The sequence below is a fragment of the Carya illinoinensis genome, chromosome 15 (assembly GCF_018687715.1).
Source record: "Carya illinoinensis cultivar Pawnee chromosome 15, C.illinoinensisPawnee_v1, whole genome shotgun sequence".
Classification (NCBI taxonomy): domain Eukaryota; kingdom Viridiplantae; phylum Streptophyta; class Magnoliopsida; order Fagales; family Juglandaceae; genus Carya; species Carya illinoinensis.
The window spans coordinates 33,198,372-33,218,523 of record NC_056766.1 but is presented as its reverse complement, the minus strand read 5'-3'; the positions used below and the strand labels follow the sequence as shown (position 1 = coordinate 33,218,523).

At 37.4% G+C, this 20,152-nt stretch overlaps 2 protein-coding genes and 1 pseudogene across 4 annotated transcripts; 2 read left to right on the top strand and 1 right to left on the bottom strand.

Annotated features, from left to right (window-relative positions):
- The first annotated feature begins 5,330 nt into the window (after positions 1-5,330).
- Positions 5,331-9,000, top strand: LOC122295907 (single-stranded DNA-binding protein, mitochondrial). Its single transcript, XM_043105183.1, has 4 exons — positions 5,331-5,683; positions 5,839-6,065; positions 7,472-7,572; positions 8,396-9,000. Exons 1-4 carry the CDS (start codon positions 5,417-5,419, stop codon positions 8,473-8,475), a joined length of 675 nt encoding a protein of 224 aa, XP_042961117.1. The 5' UTR covers positions 5,331-5,416; the 3' UTR covers positions 8,476-9,000.
- On the top strand, positions 8,981-10,473 carry LOC122296843 (annotated as a pseudogene).
- Positions 10,413-17,788, bottom strand: LOC122295906. Of its 3 annotated transcripts, none has more exons than XM_043105181.1 (7): positions 17,448-17,788; positions 16,904-17,103; positions 15,189-15,312; positions 14,741-15,081; positions 12,949-14,140; positions 11,162-11,355; positions 10,413-10,832 (listed from the first exon to the last, which is right to left on the bottom strand). In XM_043105181.1, exons 2-7 carry the CDS (start codon positions 17,063-17,065, stop codon positions 10,749-10,751), a joined length of 2,097 nt encoding a protein of 698 aa, XP_042961115.1. In that variant the 5' UTR covers positions 17,066-17,103; positions 17,448-17,788; the 3' UTR covers positions 10,413-10,748. The 3 variants fall into 3 exon arrangements, with proteins under 3 accessions (XP_042961115.1, XP_042961114.1, XP_042961116.1); XM_043105180.1 differs by having other exon boundaries at positions 16,904-17,099; positions 17,448-17,786; XM_043105182.1 differs by lacking the exon at positions 17,448-17,788 and adding an exon at positions 15,947-16,068 and having other exon boundaries at positions 16,904-17,043.
- Between the last annotated feature and the right edge of the window lie 2,364 nt (positions 17,789-20,152).

The window sequence follows — 20,152 nt, the reverse complement described above, 5'->3', positions numbered from 1 at the left end:
TGAGGTAAACATGTATCTCTTCACATTCCGATCTCCACAAGACAAACTCAAAGTAATGCATCAAGCTCCTTGGAATTTTAGAGGTCATCTTCTTATTCTCAAAACATGTTCTCCCGGGTCTACACTACAAGAAGTTGGCTTAAAACACTCCACCTTCAATGTGCAAATCCATGGTCTTCCACTAGATCATATGACTGTAAAAAATGCCACCAATGTAGGAAATGCATTTGGTAAATTAATACATGTGGAAGAAGATTCTATGTTTGGGGTAGCTTGGCACAAATTTATCAGATTAAAGGTAGAAATCGATGTTACATACCCACTAAAACAAGGCTTCATGATGCCTAGATGGGGCAACACTGAGACTTGGATTGCTCTAAGATATGAGCACTTATTCGATTTCTGCTATGCATGTGGGTGGTTGGGACACTCCTAGATCTTTTGTAGCTTTCAAGTTCATCCCCCAACTAAGTTAGCTTTTGGATCATGGTTAAGGGCTGAATACATTGGCTCGGATCCCTTTTAAGACTTCTGCCAAACAACCGGTCACCATGAACATGTAAAAAAACAAGGAGATGATTTCAACACAGACTTAGTACCCACAGAACAAAATACAAAAGGAAAAGAGCTGATGATCTACGACGTCACTCAACCAAAAAACTGCAACGTCAAATTTTTGAATACATGTGATTTCACCTGCAAGGGAAGCAAAGACATTTAAGCAAACACACCCTCTCTCCACCAATTTTTTCCGCCATCGAAACCAACTTAGGCGATCCAGTCTTCAGAAATTCAGTGGGTTCGATCTTCATCATTGTTCAGCTACAGTTCAAGTAGTTATGGAACTCAACACCAACCCATTTAAATGCAAACACTGTGTAGCCAACTTCCATCTCATAAGTGTCACAACAAGCTGGGAGCAATAACTCCAAATTTTCATACTTCAGATTTGAGAATAAAATCCTTGATTAGTTGGCAAGTATCAGACAGTTAGTTCCAAGCTACAAATCATCTAGTTCGCAAGCCGCACGGCAGCATACTCCATGGGAAGAATAATGGAGACAAATTTACATTACTCTACAAGGATTTAAGACTCAAAGTAGCAAAAATGGGCCTTCAACCCCAATTGGTTTCAGCAAATTTTCGATGACCCAACTAGGTGAGCCCAATTCCAATTTTCCCTCTTTAATATCTCATAAACCCTTTTCTTATGGATTTACTAGTAACTGGACCCCTCCCCCAAATCCCATCCCTCATGCATTCAGTGTAAACCCATTCTCAAACCTACCAAATCAATACAAAGTTACAACAACTGGGCTCACCCTCCAATTCCACGAAGCAAATGACCCATTCACAAATCCAGTCCAACGGAGTCATCCAACCGGATCATCACCCTCACGAATTTCAATTACGAAGGCCCAATCAACATCACATGCATGTAAACCCTCTCCGATTGAAGCCTCGCCACAAAGTGAACCCATCCCTACCATACATGAACCATCTACTGGCTTTACTGTAACCATGCAGAAGAATCCTCCCATGCATTTCACCACAACTCATATCTTACAACTATCTCACCTACCATCTCCCAAGCCAAATCGACCGAGTCTCAAACAAATCACCCAAAACTAAAAATGCTCCCACCACTTAAAAATCAGAATGATAGTCACCTAGGCACTAGTAAATCCTTAATTCTATCTGAGAAAGAAAGAAACTCAAAAAAGAGGTCTTGTGATCTGATCATTGATGAATATTCTCAGCCTCCCAAGAAAAAGCATTAGGCAGTTACAGTTAAAATTGAAATGATGGAAAAAGAAGATGAAGAGATTGATGAGTTAGCTGTGGATGAATCCTCGTTGGCTATTACTATCTTGGAAATGCAATCTGGCAATTTGGGAAAGTTCAAAAATAAAAGCAAAGCAGGCAAGACTCCTTATAGCAGGCCATCAACCCCCCATACCTGCCGGAAAGTCCATTCAAGTTGAAGGGCAAGCTTCAAGATGCCTCCCCTAACCAAATGAGGACAATGGCTTGGAATTGCAGGGATATAGCCCGCCCCAAAGCAATTAGAAATATAAGGACAAATATTAGAAAGTATAACTCGGATGTAGTTTTTTTGTCAGAAACCTTGGTGTCGGATGAATGCACAATAACTATTGTAAATAGCATAGGTTTCTATCATTTGGTAAGCTATCCAATAGTTTGTAAAAAAGAGGGAGTACTACTAATGTGGAGACCGGCTATAGATATTGAATCGGCTCATATTAATATGAATGCAATTTCCATTTTCATGAATTTGAATCCTCCTCATCACCCATGATTAATTACTTATGTCTATGCCCCAACACGGTAGTCTCAAAGCAAACTTTTGGAGTCATCTAGACTCAATACATCGAGTTTTTCAAGGCCCTTGGATTTGTATTGGGGATTTCAATGATGTGCTAAACCAAGAAAAGAAACATGGCGGGCATCTGATTCTTAATAATCACAACCAAGGACTCAAAGCTCTAATGGATAGACATGGTCTCATTGACATTGGTTACTCTGGTCCACAATACACATGGTCGAACAATAGAAATGGTCTTGTGCTTATCAAAGAAATACTAGATAGAGTGATGGCAAATCAAGACTCGAGACTATTCTTTCCCAATGCCGCATTGCAACATTTGGCGCCTTCAGCTTCGGACCATCATCTGCCTATGCTACATACGACTAACAACCAGAAACCTGTTTTATCATCCAAATTTGAAGAATTTTGGATTCATAAACCGCTCAGTCAGAATATCATCCGAAAAGCTTGGAGTAAATATTTCTAGGGCAATCCTCCCTAAATACTTTGTCGAAAAATTCAAGCAATAAAAGAAGCTTTTAAACTCTGGAACAAAAATCACTTTGGATACATTTAAAACAATATCGAAAGTATGGAAATAGAATTGCTAGAGGTTTACAGTAAGCCTATGGGCGAATTCAACCAGGAAAAAGAAAAACACCTACAACACTGCCTCCACAAACGAAGAAAATATGAAGAATCATTGTGGCGTCAAAAGTCAAGGATAGCATGGCTCACTTCAACAGATCTCAACACCAAATTCTTTCACTTGTAAACAACGATTAGAAGAAGGAGAAACTCAATCGACACCATCAAGTTGGGCCCAAGTAATTGGTTTATGGATCCTATTCTTATTGAATCTACATTCATTAACCATTTCCGATCCAAATACACTTCATCAAATCCATGCTTCCCAATTTGGAGAATTTATTTGAGAAGCAAATTACAGACCAAGAAAATGAGAAACTCCAAGCAGTGCCCAATGAGGAAGAAATTTTCAGTGCCTTAAAACCAAACCATAAAGCGCCAGGTCAAGATGGTATGACAATACTTTTCTATAGGCATTATTGGAGTATTATAAAAAATGAGGTGGTGGAAGCAATGCAGAATTTCTTCAAGAGTGGTAACCTGCTAAAGCAAATCAGCCACACAAACATGGCTCTAATTTCAAAAACTCAAAATCCGAACACCTCGAGCCACGACCGCCCAATTAGCCTCACAAATATTATTTATAAAATCATTACCAAAATCATGGCCAACCGCTTTAAAGCAACACTAGATACTATCATATCCCCACTGCAAACTGCCTTTGTCCCAGGATGCAATATAAAGGAGAACACTATAATTGCGCATGAATTCTTTCATCATCTCAAGAGAAAAACTGGGAAAAAAAGGTTTAATGGCCATAAAGTTAGACATAGAAAAAGGAAAAAGCTTTCAATTTGGTTGAATGGGAATTCTTATTCATGGTAATGAAGTTATTGGGATATAGTCCAGGCTGGAAAACCTAATCAAAGAATGCATCTCTACTGCAACATTTTCTATTCTCATAAATGGATCACCATGGGGATTCTTCAATGCTTAAAGGGGAATAAGACGAGGAGATCCAATCTCTCCATTTTTATTTATTTTAGTGACTAAGGCGTTATCAAGAATTTTGTTGAAAAAGGAAGCAATAGGAAAGATGGAAGCGATAAAACTTAGTAGACTTAGCCCACCAGTCTCACATCTACTATTTGCAGACGACACGATCATCTTTGCAAAAGCGATCATAGATATTGCCCAAGTAATCTCCAAAAGCTTAGCAAAATACCAACAATGGTTAGAGCAGAAAACCAACATGCATAAATCTTCCATCTTTATCACAAGAAATGTTAACTCCGTTACAAAGTCAGCAATTCATCAATGGCTTCCATACAAAGTCTCCTTGAAAAAAATGAAATATCTAGGCCTCCCAACTTCTTTAGGCAGAAGCAAAAAAAGAAAATTTCAATGAACTTCTAAACAGAGGGGAGAAAAAATTAAAAGGCTAGAAATTAAAATTACTTTCATAAGCGGGCCGAACAATGCTAATCAGATCGGTAGCAAGTACTATCTCAACATATACTATGTCAACATTCCAGCTTCCCAAAACTGTGTGTAAGATTTTATATACAAGCTTCAAAAATTTCTAGTTGGGTTTCCCAAAGGATAAGACCCACAATTTGACTCTCAAGTCCTGAAAATCCATTTGCCTACCAAAAATCTCAGGGGAGTCTTGGAATAAGGTAAATGACAAATCTGAACCAAACACTACTTGCAAAACGGGGATGGGAAATGAGTGAAAGTCAGAACGGAGTTTGGCATGATATACTGGTAGCAAAATATATCAAAAATTTAGGTTTTTGGCATGTATCTCAAAGGCAATCAAACTCATATTTTTGTAAAGGACTTCTACACACAAGAAAAACTCTCAAAAAAGGGAGATGCCTTTGAATCAGTAATGGCCTCATGGAAAATATTTGGGCTACACTGTGGATACCCACAGAGGAAAATTTCAAACTGAGACCATTGTAAGGAATGGATTAGACTCGCCTAGAATTAAGGTCTCAGACATTATCACAAGCAACCTAAGAGATTGGGACACATGGAAAATGTAAAATCTGTTTGAACAAAAGAGTACTAACAAAATTCAGAAAATCCCCCTACCGATTTCCTCTCAAGATCAAGACAAAATGATTTGGATCCCATCCCAGAATCGAAAAACTCATGGTAAAATCAGCTTACCAAGTTATAGTCAATGGCTAGGAAACAGTACAACAAAATGAAACCCATAATCTTTTTAAGTCAATATGAAAGTTGAAAATTCATGAGAAACAGAAATTGCTACTAAAATCAAAAGAGTGAAAAAAAGAAAAAAAGAAACTTTGGGTACACTTTGTTGATCACATTTGTCATGCTTAGAGAATTTTCCTACAATTTATTTATTTATTTTTGTTATTTTTGCTTAAAAAAATTAGGGGGAGAGGGAGTGGCAATGCCCTTAGGCTCAAAGGTGCTTAAGCCCAAGGCCACTAGGGTTTAAGCTCAAAAGTTTTTCAGAAAGAAATGGCGAACTCCATGGGTACGCTCTCACGAAGGTTATGGCGCTCTCTGTTCTCAAACTCTAGGCCTTCTTCCCATTACCTCTCCGCTAAGTCTATGTGCACTACCGGAACCGGTCACCTGTCCTCCGGCGAAGCCGCCTCCGAGTCGGAACCAGACTCAGTCCCCCCATTACCGCAGCAATCTTCCCCATCCCAAGAATCCGACCCACAACAACGCATGGTTTATGACCGACCCCTTGAGAACGGCCTCGACGTCGGCATCTATAAGGTACATTCGCTCACGCCGTTTCACAAAATTCTTCCTCCCACCCCCCCCCCCCCCCCCAAAAAAAAACAAAACCCCACCTCCTCCTTCGCTGTAAATTTTTGGTATTTGTTTGATTGATGGGATTAGGATTGATTCTGTTTGGGGGATTTCTGTAGGCAATAGTGGTGGGGCAAGTGGGTCAGAGTCCGTTGCAGAAAAAGCTGAGAAGTGGGAGGACGGTGACGCTGTTATCGGTGGGGACGGGTGGGATTCGCAACAATCGGAGGCCGTTGGATAATGAGGATCCCAGGGAGTACGCCAATCGGTGCGCAGTTCAGTGGCATCGGGTTTCAGTTTATCCTGAGAAGTTGGGCGGAGTTGTCATGAAGCATGCTGTGCCTGGGTGAGCTTTTTGGTCTACCCATTTTTGTCTTAATTATTAGTATATGCTGTACACACAAGTTTTTAAGCAATCTCTTTGTTCTACATGATGGTTCTTTTGGTGGGAATGCTTTGTACGTTGGGTGTTTGTAGTGGCTCATAATATGATTTCCTTTACCAGCGTGCTGACTAGCTGATTTTATTTTCTATTATATTAGTGGGATTAAAGTATGAGACATTGGAATTCTGAAATTTAAATGTAATCTCTCTGGTGTAGGAGGCATTCGAAATTATAAATAAAAGCATGTAACGAACTTGATAGTATGCCGCAACCCTTTCATCTTTACTAAAACTTATGGCCAATAATGCATCGGAACCAAAAGTGTACTGGCCCTTTTCATTTTTAATAAAAGATTCAATAAGTTATGGCCAATAAAGGAGTTTTCAAGACAGAGTCATTCTTGGAGATTGCTTTGTATTAAAGATTGGGCCATTTATAGTGGTTGATATGGCATCATTTGCATAACATCTTTGAATTGCCTTCTGACTTTTTATATTGCACATTTTGTCCTAACCAAACAAAAAATTAGTGGTAGTTAGGGCTGAGGAAATTATGTGTTTGCATTCCACATATTAGGTTAAGGCATCTTCACTATTCAGGAGCAGCTTGAATTTTGGGTTGGTCTTGAAGGAGAATTGAGTTTGAGTGGTTGAAAAGAAGGACATTTGAGTGTTTTTAAGCTCTGTCTATGGATTTCAAGTGTAGTAATCTTACTCAAAGGGTACAACCATCACAGAAGTCTATGATTTTGGATTCTGACCCACCATTGTAGACGGAAAAGATTTCACAACTGAATCTTGATGTTGCTGTTCATACAATTAATTACCTCTTTATTGCCACATCGATAAATTAAAAAAATTTTACTGCTCACTCGCAAAACCATAATAGCTGAATTTACCAAAAATAATAGTTTGTTAAACCAAATATTCACTGGCCTACCCCTTTACTTAACCAACTAGGTCTTGGTTGTACTCCTTTGGTTGATGACTTGAGGTTTTCCAGAGCTGACAGGCAATCTACTGCTGTTGACTGTCCAATATTTTTTTCTGCTTCTAAGGGCTCTTGTACTTGACCTCCATCGATGCAAGGCAGTTTTGCTTCTTGTTTTGGATCACTATGTGTGGGGCACTTAACCAAAGTATGTTGGTAACACTTTGCTTGATTTGCTCATTATAGTTTCCGTGATGGTGTCTAAGTAAATTAACTTTGTTCAAAACTATTCATAATCTGCTTGTTTTGGGGTATCTTTAATCATGGTCTTATGCATGACCTGCTGCCCCTAATCTTATACTTTTGTTTACCCATGACTTTATTTCAAATCATTTCTATTTCTGATTGCAGTAATATTGACATTTTATTTATTGCAGTACGATTCTGTATTTGGAGGGGAATCTGGAGACCAAAATCTTCACTGATCCGACAACAGGTTTTGTTCGACGTATAAGAGAGATTGCCATTCGTCGAAATGGTATATACATTACTTTATTGACTTTATTGAATCTGCTCAAGGATACAGGATACAGAGTACATTATGCAGCCTGACATGAGATGCATAATGTATGTTTTTTTAGCACATGCCCCCCATCTCCACAAACCCAATTCTCTGGTTTTTGATTGTCGAAAGTCAATGAGCTTTCTCACTTATCAAAAAAAAAAAGTCAATGAGCTATCTCAAAGTGTTAAGCCTTTTGGTCCCTTGGAGAGATATCGAGACCCATGAGAGTGCCACTATTATTATTTGGATCATGAATAAGCTCAAATACCCGTCTACATTAGTATTATTTGTTTTAACTCTTCGAAGTGGTAAATGTTCCTTTGTCATTTATAGAGGTTTTGAAAACTTGCTATGCTTAGGTAAAGTGATCTCAACCTATCTCAAACTAATCATTGTTGGGGCCCACTACTTTTTCAACTTCTCATAAAAAAGTTAAACTCATCTCAACCTATTTCATACATTCAAAAACATATCTCAACCTATTTACATTCAAACACATCTCAATGGGACCCACAAAATACTACTATTTACAGATAAACTCAGATCATCTGAGATCATCTCAACATCCAAACGTAGTGAAACATGCAATACCCTAGTGCTCACCCATGCAGAAGTCATCATGGACAGTTTTGCTTGGATTTGAATTCCTAGAGACCACCATTGCCTTCCAGCTTTTGTATTTTTCACCAAACATTCATACAAGTCTAGATGGTAGAAACCTCTGTCAAAAGATGAAAAAACAAAAAAGAAGTTTCTCCATTATATATGATGGATGCTTATTTTGTGGATTTTGCAGGTCGCCTTGTATTCGTAGGTAATGGTGGTGATGCACCGAAACCTTCACAGTCTGAATTGAAAGGTGTTGGCTATTACTAGAAGATGAGTACGAGAGCCACAAAGGGATTATACAAAAATAATCTCATAAATTGACGTGGCTTTATGTGATCCATCAGATTTGCTTTATAATAAAAGTAAACTTTACAATTTGACCAATCACATCAAGCAACATCAGTTTGTGAGATTACTTTTATATAATTATTTTGTAGCTAGAGTATTTCTCCAATCGGAAATATTTACGAGCGGATGGAGGCAGAAAACTTGTAGGAGAACCCTTTATTGTTGTACTGCTCTGTTTAGCCTTATGCCTTCACCCAATAGCTCGTCTATTTTGGGAGGCGGTATTGGGAATTAGTTTTGTAATCTTCACTTTCAAATTGTACGGGTGGATGTAGAACCATGTTGACATGAAGTTGAAGCTGAATCACCACCACGCTTTGTAGGGATTGCACATATAAAAGACATTCATGCAAACAAAACTTGAATGTTGGTTTGATGATGGCCTTTCCATTTGGGTTCTTGGAAAAATAGAAGTTCACGGATCATGCAGGATGTTACGATGAATGTCTTTGCTTTTGTTTGTTTGTTTGGTTTATTTGGTCAATCCCATTAAAATTTTCTTAATCACACAATTCTTGAGCTGCACAGTAGGGACTCCTTTCCAAATCAAAGGATGCCCCACTTAAGGTCTGTCTAAACTGATGGTGTGTATTAGCTGCCATAAAATTTTACACGTTCACGAGCATTTTGATTGGCTTTATACCTTTCTTATCCACGAAAACTCTTCTCTGAATATAAAGAGAGAGAGATAGGCTCTGTACACCAACAAAACAGTCCAGTAGTAGTGAAGATACAAACCTAAAAGAAAGACTCCGGGGAAAACAGGAAAGTTAAGAAACCCCAAATTCTTGCAATGCTCCTCTCACCTATGATGCCATTTATCACCGCCTCCACAAGTTAAAAACATAACTCCCACATCTTTTCCCGTTTCAAACAATGTTGCAAATTCTCAAGGAAAGAGCTTGTTGTTGGAAGTGAGGGTGTTGGGCAGGCCCTGTACCCGACCCACTTGGCACATCCACCCGCATTATCGTCGGGCTATATAGTGACAAGGCATAGGCTGGAGCTGCTAGATTCAATATTCTTGTTAGTGAAGCTACAGGTATAAGCTACAGAAGAAATAGTTAGTTGAAATCATACTGAATTATGTCCAACATGGTGGGGTGAGAATTTATGGTATAATGGTGTGGTCGCCGAACTTGCAAAGAGAGCAGTTTGTTGGGTGAAAGTCCCATAGATGAATGGCAGAGGCCATACGAACATGGCTGGAACTGAGCACCATTGCGAGGGATCCTTCAAAACCACTGCCGAAATTGAAGTTAACGGAAAGGGAAGCCAGAGATTGGTCAAGAAGTTTGGAACAGACAGGAACTAGACCTGCCAGAGTCGCATCGGCTTTAGTTGTGGAAGAGTCTTCGGAGAAATGGAGGTGCCGAAAGGATTGGACAGGTGAAGACACTTAATGATAGAATACTAATTCTCCAAATTTTAGGTGAGTTTACCAAAAAGACTGTTTCTGAGAGTTTCATGTTTACCCTTTACCTCGGTTCAAGTTTTGCCTCGTTAAAAGTTTGAAATGCAGAAGTCTTAGATTTGAGAAACTTCAACTTCGGCCTCCAGTGGGGCCTTTTGCGCACCTTTTGGATTCACAGTGGTCAGTGAGAACATAAGCTAAAAACATGTAGCAGAAGAGTTTATTGGGATCTAAAATTTAATAGCAGAATTTGAGAAACCATCTTCTCACTAACAATTCACACTCAAATAGATATATTTTTACCATCAACTTCTGTAAGTTGAACAGGGTAGCCAATCTGATAGGCAATGAGTGCTGTTGTCGCAGAAAGAGGCTTCTGCCGCTCTTACTCGAAGGCAGTTGTCACAAACTGTGGCTTAATAGAGAGTAATTATGAATGCCGTTCCCGATCAACCATCTCTGTTTTCTCATTTTTCGCTGGAAGAAAGAATATTTCCATGTAAAACAACATGAGTCACTGTTATCCCTACAAAAGCCTCAATACACTCTTTTTTGACATTGTAAGTTGCCTCCAAAATAAGGTACAAGCTGCAGCTCAGATTCTCAAGCAGTAGTTTGGTGATAAACTACATTTTGACAACCTATCCAACTGTAAAAATACAACATTTTCAGGTTTTCCCAAAATCGATCGCATGTCAGGAGAAATGCATCATCTCAAGCTCACAAGAGTTCTACCGAATAAAAAGGGCAGATATCAAATAAAAAGGGCACAGCAAAATCAGCTGGATGGAGGAGACATCTTTGTTCTTTTTGCTGACGGAGACATAAAAAGCCTCCTAACTGAAGTGATGGGATCATCCACCTGAAACAAATGTTAAACAGAAAGATCATTATTCTCTTGGGATGACAATTTTAAAAAATTTAATCAAACCCAACCCAACCAAACACATTATGTTGGCACAGATTTTATTTTTTATTTTTCATAAATAACAAAGAACAAGACAGATTATTAATTAAACCCCACTTAGGGTGAAGTGGAGCACTTTGTACTTCAACACAGTCCAAGTCTTGGAGTTGACAAGAAACATGGCAGGATAAATTCCAATGGACATATAGAATGGTAGAACTGGTTATCGCAATTCACCATGGCACTCCCATAGAGTTAACAGAGGATAGAAGGTTCGGAAATACCTCAATTATGAAGGCAGACTGAGAATTCCGAGGTAAAGGAGATAACCCTTTTTGACGTAGTAAAGCAGACAGTGTTTGTTGCCATCCAGGTGCCCCGTTGTCAGTTGATGTAATCCAGGGGCAAAAATGTCTGTGTTGCCTGATTGGGTCAAACTCCATTGCATTGTCTGACCTTGCTCGCTTCAGATTTTTTCCTGAAAGTGGGGAAGCATAACTGTTCAAGTCTTTTTTAATAATCACGACATAAAAAAATCAACAAGAGAAGCAAAATAGAAGGAGATACTTTGTGACAAATGGCATACAGCATATATGCATTTGCAAGAAGCCATACTGTCTCCCCGTTTGGTTGCAAGACTCAACTGAGATCAACTCAGTTCAGTCTAATTTTAAGCTGAGTCTAACATCCAAACACTCAACTCTCAAATCACTAAACTCATCTCAACTCAAAACCTCCTTACACGTGGGACCCACAACCTTTTTCAATTTCTCATAAATACTACTAAACTCATCTAAACTCATTTTAGATGAACTCCACATAACTCACTCCATCTACTCAACTCACTATTATTCATAAAGAACTCAGGTCAGCTTAACATCAAAATGCAGCCTATAGTTCAGCAGCCATAGAACTTATAAAAGATAAATTACGGAGAAGAATGGTTAGTTCCAAAGGATGGTGTCATGGGCTACTATGGCATTTTTGCAGAGATTTGAATTGTGAAAAAAAAAGAAAAAAATCTTGATGATCATGGTTGCCTTAACATTGTATTTTGCCATGCAGGCACTAAAAGCAACACAATGTGAATATTTTGAAATTGGTCTTTTCCTCATATTTGGTTCTGGACACATTGAGATATCATGTAGCTTTCTGCTGTTTTCTATAAAGGGTTTATAGGGGGAAAAAAGCTAACATCAGCATGCAATCCCATGAAAAACCACTATCAAAATGAAATCCCAGGAGCAGTGCAGAGTAGAAAATGCAATCACCAACACAGATTTTTACTCCATCTCCCTGGTTGTGCAAGGAGTTCATATGCATATAGTTTATGTGCTTAAATATGAATGGCTTCAATAACCAACCAGCTGGACATCTCTAAAAACCTTCTAAGTCCACCACCTCCCCATGGAGGAAAACTTCAGCCTCGAGCCTCGAACTGCCACCAAATTTCCATATTCACGTCACTTTCCATCTTTTCATATGCGTATCATAAGCAACCTAGCAGCTACTACCTTCACTTGTTTTCATACAATCTTCTAGATGTACAATGGATATAACCTGTACATTCTCCTAACAACTATACCTGGCCCTCTAATTCATTACTGGCAAAACTAGTCTCATAGGTTCCTCTCTTGTAGTCAGGTAAAATATGCCTGGGCATGGAAAAACAGAGATTAAGACAGATCCCAGATCAGTTAATGACATACAAAAGCAACACGTCATGTGAAGTTTATGACTTGATGGTGAGGCAGATTCTGCATCAGTTAATGCCATACAATAGCAGTACTTCATGTGAAGTTTATGCCTTGATGGATGGGAGAACCAACAGATGGATTCAACCAAGGTGCTGGTTTCAAATGAGGGTATTTGGTATCGACCCAATATTATATGCAGTTGTATAAAAGATTCACTAGCGAAGGTGTGCATCAGTTGATAAAAAATATTTCACTACTTGTTGCACAAATAATATTCATGTTAGTCAGCAAGTAAAATAAGCAAAAACAGTAGGTATCAAATTTCGGTTAACAATCTTGATCAAAGAGCAACAAAATTAGGCAAATATGATTACCTGTATGACAGGTAAAAACTTCATTGTTTTCAGAAGTCTGCATGCTACAGGTAGCTAAAGAACCTTCTTTGTTTTGTATCTCTGTTCCTGACAACTGTTGCAAACTGCAGTTGCCGGATGCAACCATCGCTGATGAGTCATCCTCGCCATTTTCACCATTTCTACTTGTGACATTGGCTTCTGGTGCCACAGCAGAAGGGTCTATAATCTGAGAGCTACTAGGATCCTCTGCAGCTGAAGTATCTGATATAGCATTATCTAAGTTTTCAGGACACTTACCATTCTGAAAGGAACTCTGTACCACCTTCTCTGTGCTCTCAATCAGATTTTCTTTAGTAGAATCCTGCATACCAACTCCAGGTGAAGGTCCTTCTTGCCCAGAAAAACTTGTTGCTTCCAATAGCACCTTATTGTTGTTCTCTTTTCCAAGAGCTTCACCTTTTCCACTAATATCATGGCTCAAACAAAATATCTGGTCATTGCCAGTAGTACGACACAGTTCATCATGTTTTTCACTCTCTATCAGCCCCAATTCTTGCTGAACAATTTGTTCGCCAGGTGTGTTCTCTGTGTGGTCATTTTTCTCCTGAAACAGGTTCTTATTCTGAGAATCAGATTGAACACCTTCTTGGTTAGCACCTATACGATCTCTAAACTCAGAATCATAAGACAACCGAGCCCTTAAATTCCTGCCAATAACAGGCAAAGAAATTGTCGCTTTAAAATTCTGTCCTGTTGGTGGAGGACCCCCTGCTATAGTCAAATTTAAATTAGATGGTCTCTCCTTCAATGATATTGCACCATTTGAGGCTACACTCCCCGAATCATGGGTTACATAATCATTTTCCCTATTGACATCTATGTAACCAACTAATCTGAGTAACTCCATAGGCCATGAAATTGTAGAGAAAGCCCATAATCCTACACTGGCTCCACAAAGCTTGCAATCTAAGACAACAGAATTGGGATCAGATTGTACTCGAGTAGAAACATTGGCATTTTCATCTGCCTCCATAATTTCCTTGATACCGGCAGACTCAAGATTGATGCTAGGGTTCTGTCTATTGGTGACAATATGAGATGAAGTTACTTTACTGGATTTTTCAGCAGACTGATAAGCTCCATCCTTGGAGTTGACCACATAAGGTAGTGAACGATATTCCCAGCCACATAAGCTTATAAGCTTTTGTGCCTGCAAATCCTTCAAGACATCATTACTTAACCAAGAATGGTAAGAAACTAAAAACTATAAGAATTTATCACATGAGTATGCCAATGATAAAATCACATTATTAATTTTATGACTAGTATTAAGCACATAATTTGGTATTAAAGTACATAAAACTTATAGCAATACTGACAAATGTTTATTTGTGAAAGGTTAAAAGTAGGCGGATGTGAATAAGTGATGCAAAAATGATTAAACACACACAAGCTATATCAAAATATACTCCAGAATAAATTCAAGCTTATAAGATTAACATAAACTGAAAGTAAGAGTAAGAAGCACCTGAGCAGAATGCATATCAGTCCAAGTTAATCACTGCAGACACGGAACAAAAATCTTGTAATGCTGCAGTGGGTTAGTAAGATGCTAACAACTAAAGACAGACAGTGGGAGAGTAGGCAAGTTTATGGGGACTGTAGAAATGTTAGGTCCATCACCATTATAATACATGAGAAAACAGCAAAAGCATCATGGGTATTCCATGTGAAGACTAAAAGAAAATCATATATACATTCATATACATAACAATTTAGCACACACCTTTATAGGAAAACAAGTTCATACCTGATAATACAAATTAGCAGACTCTGCATTACACTCATTGTCAAGATATTCTAATGGATAACTGACGGCAGATCCATCGCCGCATTCCTGCATTGAAGATTGTTCAAGAAACAGCTCCAGCTGAGGGCTTCTCATCCATTCAATGGCTGAAGATGATATTACAGGAAGAGCTGAAATTTCTAAGAGGGCAGAGCAACGTTCTCTATATTTATCAACTAATACTGGAGGTGTCATGGGTGGAAACCGTGCCAGTGTTTCATCGCAGGCATTGTCAATCCATGGACAGAGTAATTTATGTCCATTGTCTAGTTTTAAGCTGAATACCAAGGCTGCTTTCTCAACTGAAATAGCAAATAAAGTACCAAATGTTATAAACATAACCAAAGGTTGCTGGACCATTCACAGCTTGGCTTCATAGTTCACGATATTGTACATAACAGTAACATGCCTTGCTGCTGGGTCCAAGATGAAGGAGTGGAAAAGAGGAGGCGTGCCCCACATGCTTCACAAGCTATGATATCCATATCTACATTGACCCAGCCTCTCCTAGCACAATTCACAGCACTGACAACCTGACAACATCAAAAGAAGCTTTATGTGCAACTTCACAGAAAATGATGGGCCATTCATCATGTCTGAAAAGAAATAGTTAAGCAACTCAAGTCTGGAATATCATCAAGAACATAAGCACCCAAAGTTGACAAAAGGCCTTAGTTCTTTAAAACACCCAAAAAAAGTAAATGTCTCAATGCCGTTCTACACAGCTTTTGGCATTAGATATGCAGCATGTTTTTCTTTGATACCTGAAATATATCCTTATTATTACTTATTCTCTTCAAAGCCCACATTCTAAATGATTTTTTTTTTCAGTTGCCAAAACGAAAATAAAAACAAAAACAGAAATCCATCGACCAAGGCAAGGAATTGCCAAAAAAAAGTATGTGACCCTTTGTACCCATGTCAAAAGAATTTTTTTATAGGTAATCAAGAAGTTTTCTTCATAAGAAAAGAAGGCATAGCCCAAGTACACAAGATGTATACATGAGAAGTACCTACCTAGAGTTTACAACCAAACCACGTCAAAATAAATACAAAAAATATTGATAAAAACTGCAAAAAGTGCATGCATTGACTAGCTCACAAACCCTATTGCTGAGAGCATGTCCTTGGCAAAAAGTACATGTTCCACCTGACTAGCTCACAGACCTTTTGAATGTATGCTTTGTCCCATTACTCATTCCAAATACAATGCTATTGCAATCCCTCCAGATGCAGAAAAAACTACTTTTTTGGCAATAGCACACCAAGATTTCATCCAAATCTTCCAGCTGCCAATAGAAAGATAATATGACAGTCACATACCTATTTCTAATGGCAACAAACCTCATACCCCACTTCTGTATCCCTTCGGTCAAATAACGGATGTGACTACGATTATTGTATGATATTCAACAAAAAAAACAGGGTGCCTCTGAAAGTGATGCCTTTTCCAACCAATTTATATTCTGCAGCAATTTTAACTTTCATTCCAACCAGCAAGCAAATGGGGGACAGTAAAATAACCATAGAACGGAAACCCATTGAACAAGGGATTTTTTGAAAGAGGCTCATTTAAATCCCACTCAGATTTAATCATGAACCCCTATTTAGTGTTAGGCAGCCAAACCATCTCTCCTGCAAACTTATATTACATGCGAAAGTTGGAGGGGCAGTGCTTGAGAACTGTCTGCACCGTCTGAAGTGGCCACAGGTCCATCGTTACCCGTCACAGCCCTCACTTTTTTGTTGTGGTAAGCCATGGGTCACATTAGAGACATCCTCTACCGTGGAAACATAATTTCCACACATATTGCTATTTATTTTATCAGAAGGAAGTAGATTATTCACCAATCCAAGTTCTTTCCTTCCAAAAAAATACTTTGACCTCAAATTTAATTCCTTTCTTGAAGATCACGAGTAGTCAGCTGATATTCAAAAATAATTATAAATTATAATATTACCCTCTCGACAAATACTACTACACCTCTGAAGCGATTTGTAAAACGTAAAAGAATAATAGAGGTATGAATTTGAGACAATGTCTTCACAATCTTATCATAACTATAAGTTCTAGCCAGTTTATAAATTAAAAAGGGGGAAAAAGATGGAATGGTATTACTGAACCTTGGGTTTAGCAAACCATGTCATCGACTTAAAAGTGGCTAATCTTTTCATAAGGTCTCCACGGTCCCACGGCCTGCACAGCGGAGCTTGAGACATTCCAGCCGAAGCTGTTGACTGCTGCTGCGATCTCTCAACTATATCCCCTCTCCGATTGAGTTCCATTAGTGGTAACGCCGATGATGTATTTGGACGCTTTCTGCCTCCCGACATATTAAACCAAACATATCAGAGAAAAAAAAATCGAATAAACACTACACTGTCATGTAACGCTCCATTAAATTTTGCATAAACCCTAGAAAGGAAGAATGAAAACGTTTTAAACTTCATTAAAGTTACCAAAAATAAAAACTCAATTATTCAAAATTCAGCTCATGAATTTGAATGAACTGTCGAACTCTTAAAGATATGGGATTAGGATAGAATTGATACTTCAGTTTTTTTCTATTTCCCTCAAATTCTCTCGGGAACAAAACGGAAAATGAAAGGGGAAAATTTGGGGAAAAAAGGGTGAGATTATGAACGAAAAAAAAAAAAAAAACGGAACCTGGAGGAGCTTGGTACGGATTTGGGAGCGTAGAAGAGCTTGTCCATAATCGAATGGAACCTCTTCTCTGAACCTTCCGCCATGATTTTTATTAAAAGTAGAAGTTATGGAAACGGAACAAGCTTGTATCGCGCTTAGCTACGAGACCTCGAAGGCTCTCCTGCACTCTCTCTTTCCACCGGATCAAATTAATAATGGATGACGGTACAGAGACAAATTAGCAGAAGATTTATTTAAAATCAAATCTAATTACTAGAGAGAGATTTTTTTTTTCTTTTATTTTTTTTTCTTTCTTTTAACAATACCAGAGGTAGGACGACTAACGCAACAATCTTCTCTAGACATGATTATAAGAGTTTCTCTCTATTCCAAAATATTCAGTTTGAGCCATAGTCACTACCCAAAGGTTGAGCCCGTCACCTCAGCACTCCCAACCTATAAAGTATCCAGCCGATCCACAACCTAACATATTATCCAAATATCAAGCTTTACTATCATAAGTGATTTCAATTTATATTATGACTCAAATTCCTAACATTAAAATCATAAAATATAAACTCGTACCAACTGTGTTACCACCTTAACGGTGAGAGAGACCTATTTATATAAAGTTTCTTATAGTGATGATAAGCACACATCTCTTTTTACAATTATTTACACAATCATATTTTATATGAAAATTTTTATAAATTAACTTATAAAATTAACATTATTTTATAAAAATATTCTCATTTTAAAATATAATTTGTTAGAAAGAGATGCTGCCCAAGCATTCCGAAGCATTGCAGAATACATACCATAGAGCCAAGGTGATATAGAGATGTAAGTTATCTATGGTGAAATGTGATACATGTAAAGAGAGGCAAATGAGGTTTCCCACAAGGTGGCACTGAAATATAGCTCTAATGTTAAGAGAATAAAAAGTTATCCTACCATCATGTGTTCAGCCTATGTACATAAACAGTTCTATCCGAGTTGCCATGATAGGCTGACTTCTGTTGGATTCGTTTATTAAATGAGTCGCTCGTTAATATAAAATTATTATCGATTATTAGATAATAAAATTTATATAAAAATCAGTTCTATTTGTATAAACTTAGATAATTTAATGTTTGTTATTTTTTTATAGTATTAACTCTATATTTATACTGAAAAATATCTTAAATATTTATAGATATTAAAGGAAATCATGTTCCTAATTCTCAACATGTTACTTAAATTGTTATATATAATCATTGATATATGTATATATAAAGTTCATAAAAATATTAGCAAAAAGCCTATTTTTTTGTCCAAATTTGTAAATAAAATAATAAAATATAAAATAAATAATCTATTTTATTTAAATGAAGCAGCTCGTGAACTCACTCGAATATTAAATAGCCTATTTATGAACATAAAATCCAACTCAGTAAAAAGATTGAGTTTAACTTATGTTTGAATAAAAATTAAACAAATAAGACTTAACCACCTACGTACTCCTCGCTTGAACTCGACTCGTTTATATCCTTAGTTCAGTCATGGTTTAACGCTTTGATTTATGAATATAAGTTGTTGATGTATTTTTTCTAAGAGGGGATGTCAACAGTATGGTTGTATTGCTCATGTGTGCAGCTTGGACGGAAGTGCAATGCTTAGAAAAAGCTCATCTATGACACGAACAATAATAAGTGTAGAAAATAGAAATAAATGAGAAAATACACAAATTTATATGTTCGATGCTAAGGCCTACATCTACAAGTCTAGAGAAGGCAAAATCCAAGGTAAATAATTATCATTACATGCTCTCATGTCCATTCTAGCTCTTAGTTATAGTGACAAAGCAAGAGTGAAGAAGTGGAAAGGATGGGAAGCTCCTAGGTTGTTCCTCACCCGTCGGAGCCAAGTCTCCCGTTTTGTCTTGTTGAATCTCTTTTTAGTCTTATCTATTATCCTCTGTTAAGTAATTTTTTTTAAGACTCTTGTTTTGTCCAATCAATTCCTTACAGTTGTATTTTTGTCATAGTTTTTAGATAATTTATTTATATCTAAAGGCTCTTGTCTTGTCCTATCAACTCATTGCGTCTTGTCTTGTCCTATCAATTCATTGTGACTCTTCAATCAATCACTTTCTCTTGACATTTTTTGCAGTAGGACTTACTATCCAAACCTTAAACTTGCAATACAGCTGCTATATATACAAAAGTATTCCCAAAAATGAAATTTCCCAAAGCTACAATTTCGATTTTCTCTCCCATGGAAGTTCACGGTCTGAAAAGTTTTAGTTCAAACGTTACCATAATTCTGGGGTAAAATGAAAATCCCATAGGGGGCAGTTTTTAATTAACTCATGAGTCAAAAACCAAATACTAGAGGCAAGGCCATGTTTGATTTGCTAAGTTTTGCCAAGAATTTGTGATAATTTGTGACAAATGTTTTAAATATATTGTTTATGAAATGATCGAGAATTAGAATTTTGAGCTAAAATTTTGTTTGAAGTAGTTTGTATTTGGCTTGTGAAATTGGATCATGATAGGGTTGAAAGTTGTTTGAATATAATTTTTAAGGTAATTTTTGTTTCGATTTTTGTATTTGGTTAATGATTGAATGAAAAATTGAAAAGTTAAAATAGTTTATTTTTTAGATTTAAACATGTTTGATTGAATTTTGAAAATCTTGAAAAATTTTGTTATAGTTGACAAATCAAAGATGGCAAGATTTTCACA

Excerpts from the sequence above, each read along its gene's own strand:
- LOC122295906 (XM_043105180.1), bottom strand. The coding sequence starts at position 17,530 with ATGGCGGAAGGTTCAGAGAAGAGGTTCCATTCGATTATGGACAAGCTC. Across the intron at positions 14,141-14,740 it reads CTGCTAATTTGTATTATCAG|GCACAAAAGCTTATAAGCTT; the intron begins GTATGAACTTGT and ends AAGGATTTGCAG. Across the intron at positions 11,356-12,948 it reads AGTTTTTACCTGTCATACAG|GAAAAAATCTGAAGCGAGCA; the intron begins GTAATCATATTT and ends CCCCACTTTCAG.
- LOC122295907 (XM_043105183.1), top strand. The coding sequence starts at position 5,417 with ATGGCGAACTCCATGGGTACGCTCTCACGAAGGTTATGGCGCTCTCTG. Across the intron at positions 5,684-5,838 it reads TCGACGTCGGCATCTATAAG|GCAATAGTGGTGGGGCAAGT; the intron begins GTACATTCGCTC and ends GGATTTCTGTAG. Across the intron at positions 7,573-8,395 it reads GATTGCCATTCGTCGAAATG|GTCGCCTTGTATTCGTAGGT; the intron begins GTATATACATTA and ends TGGATTTTGCAG.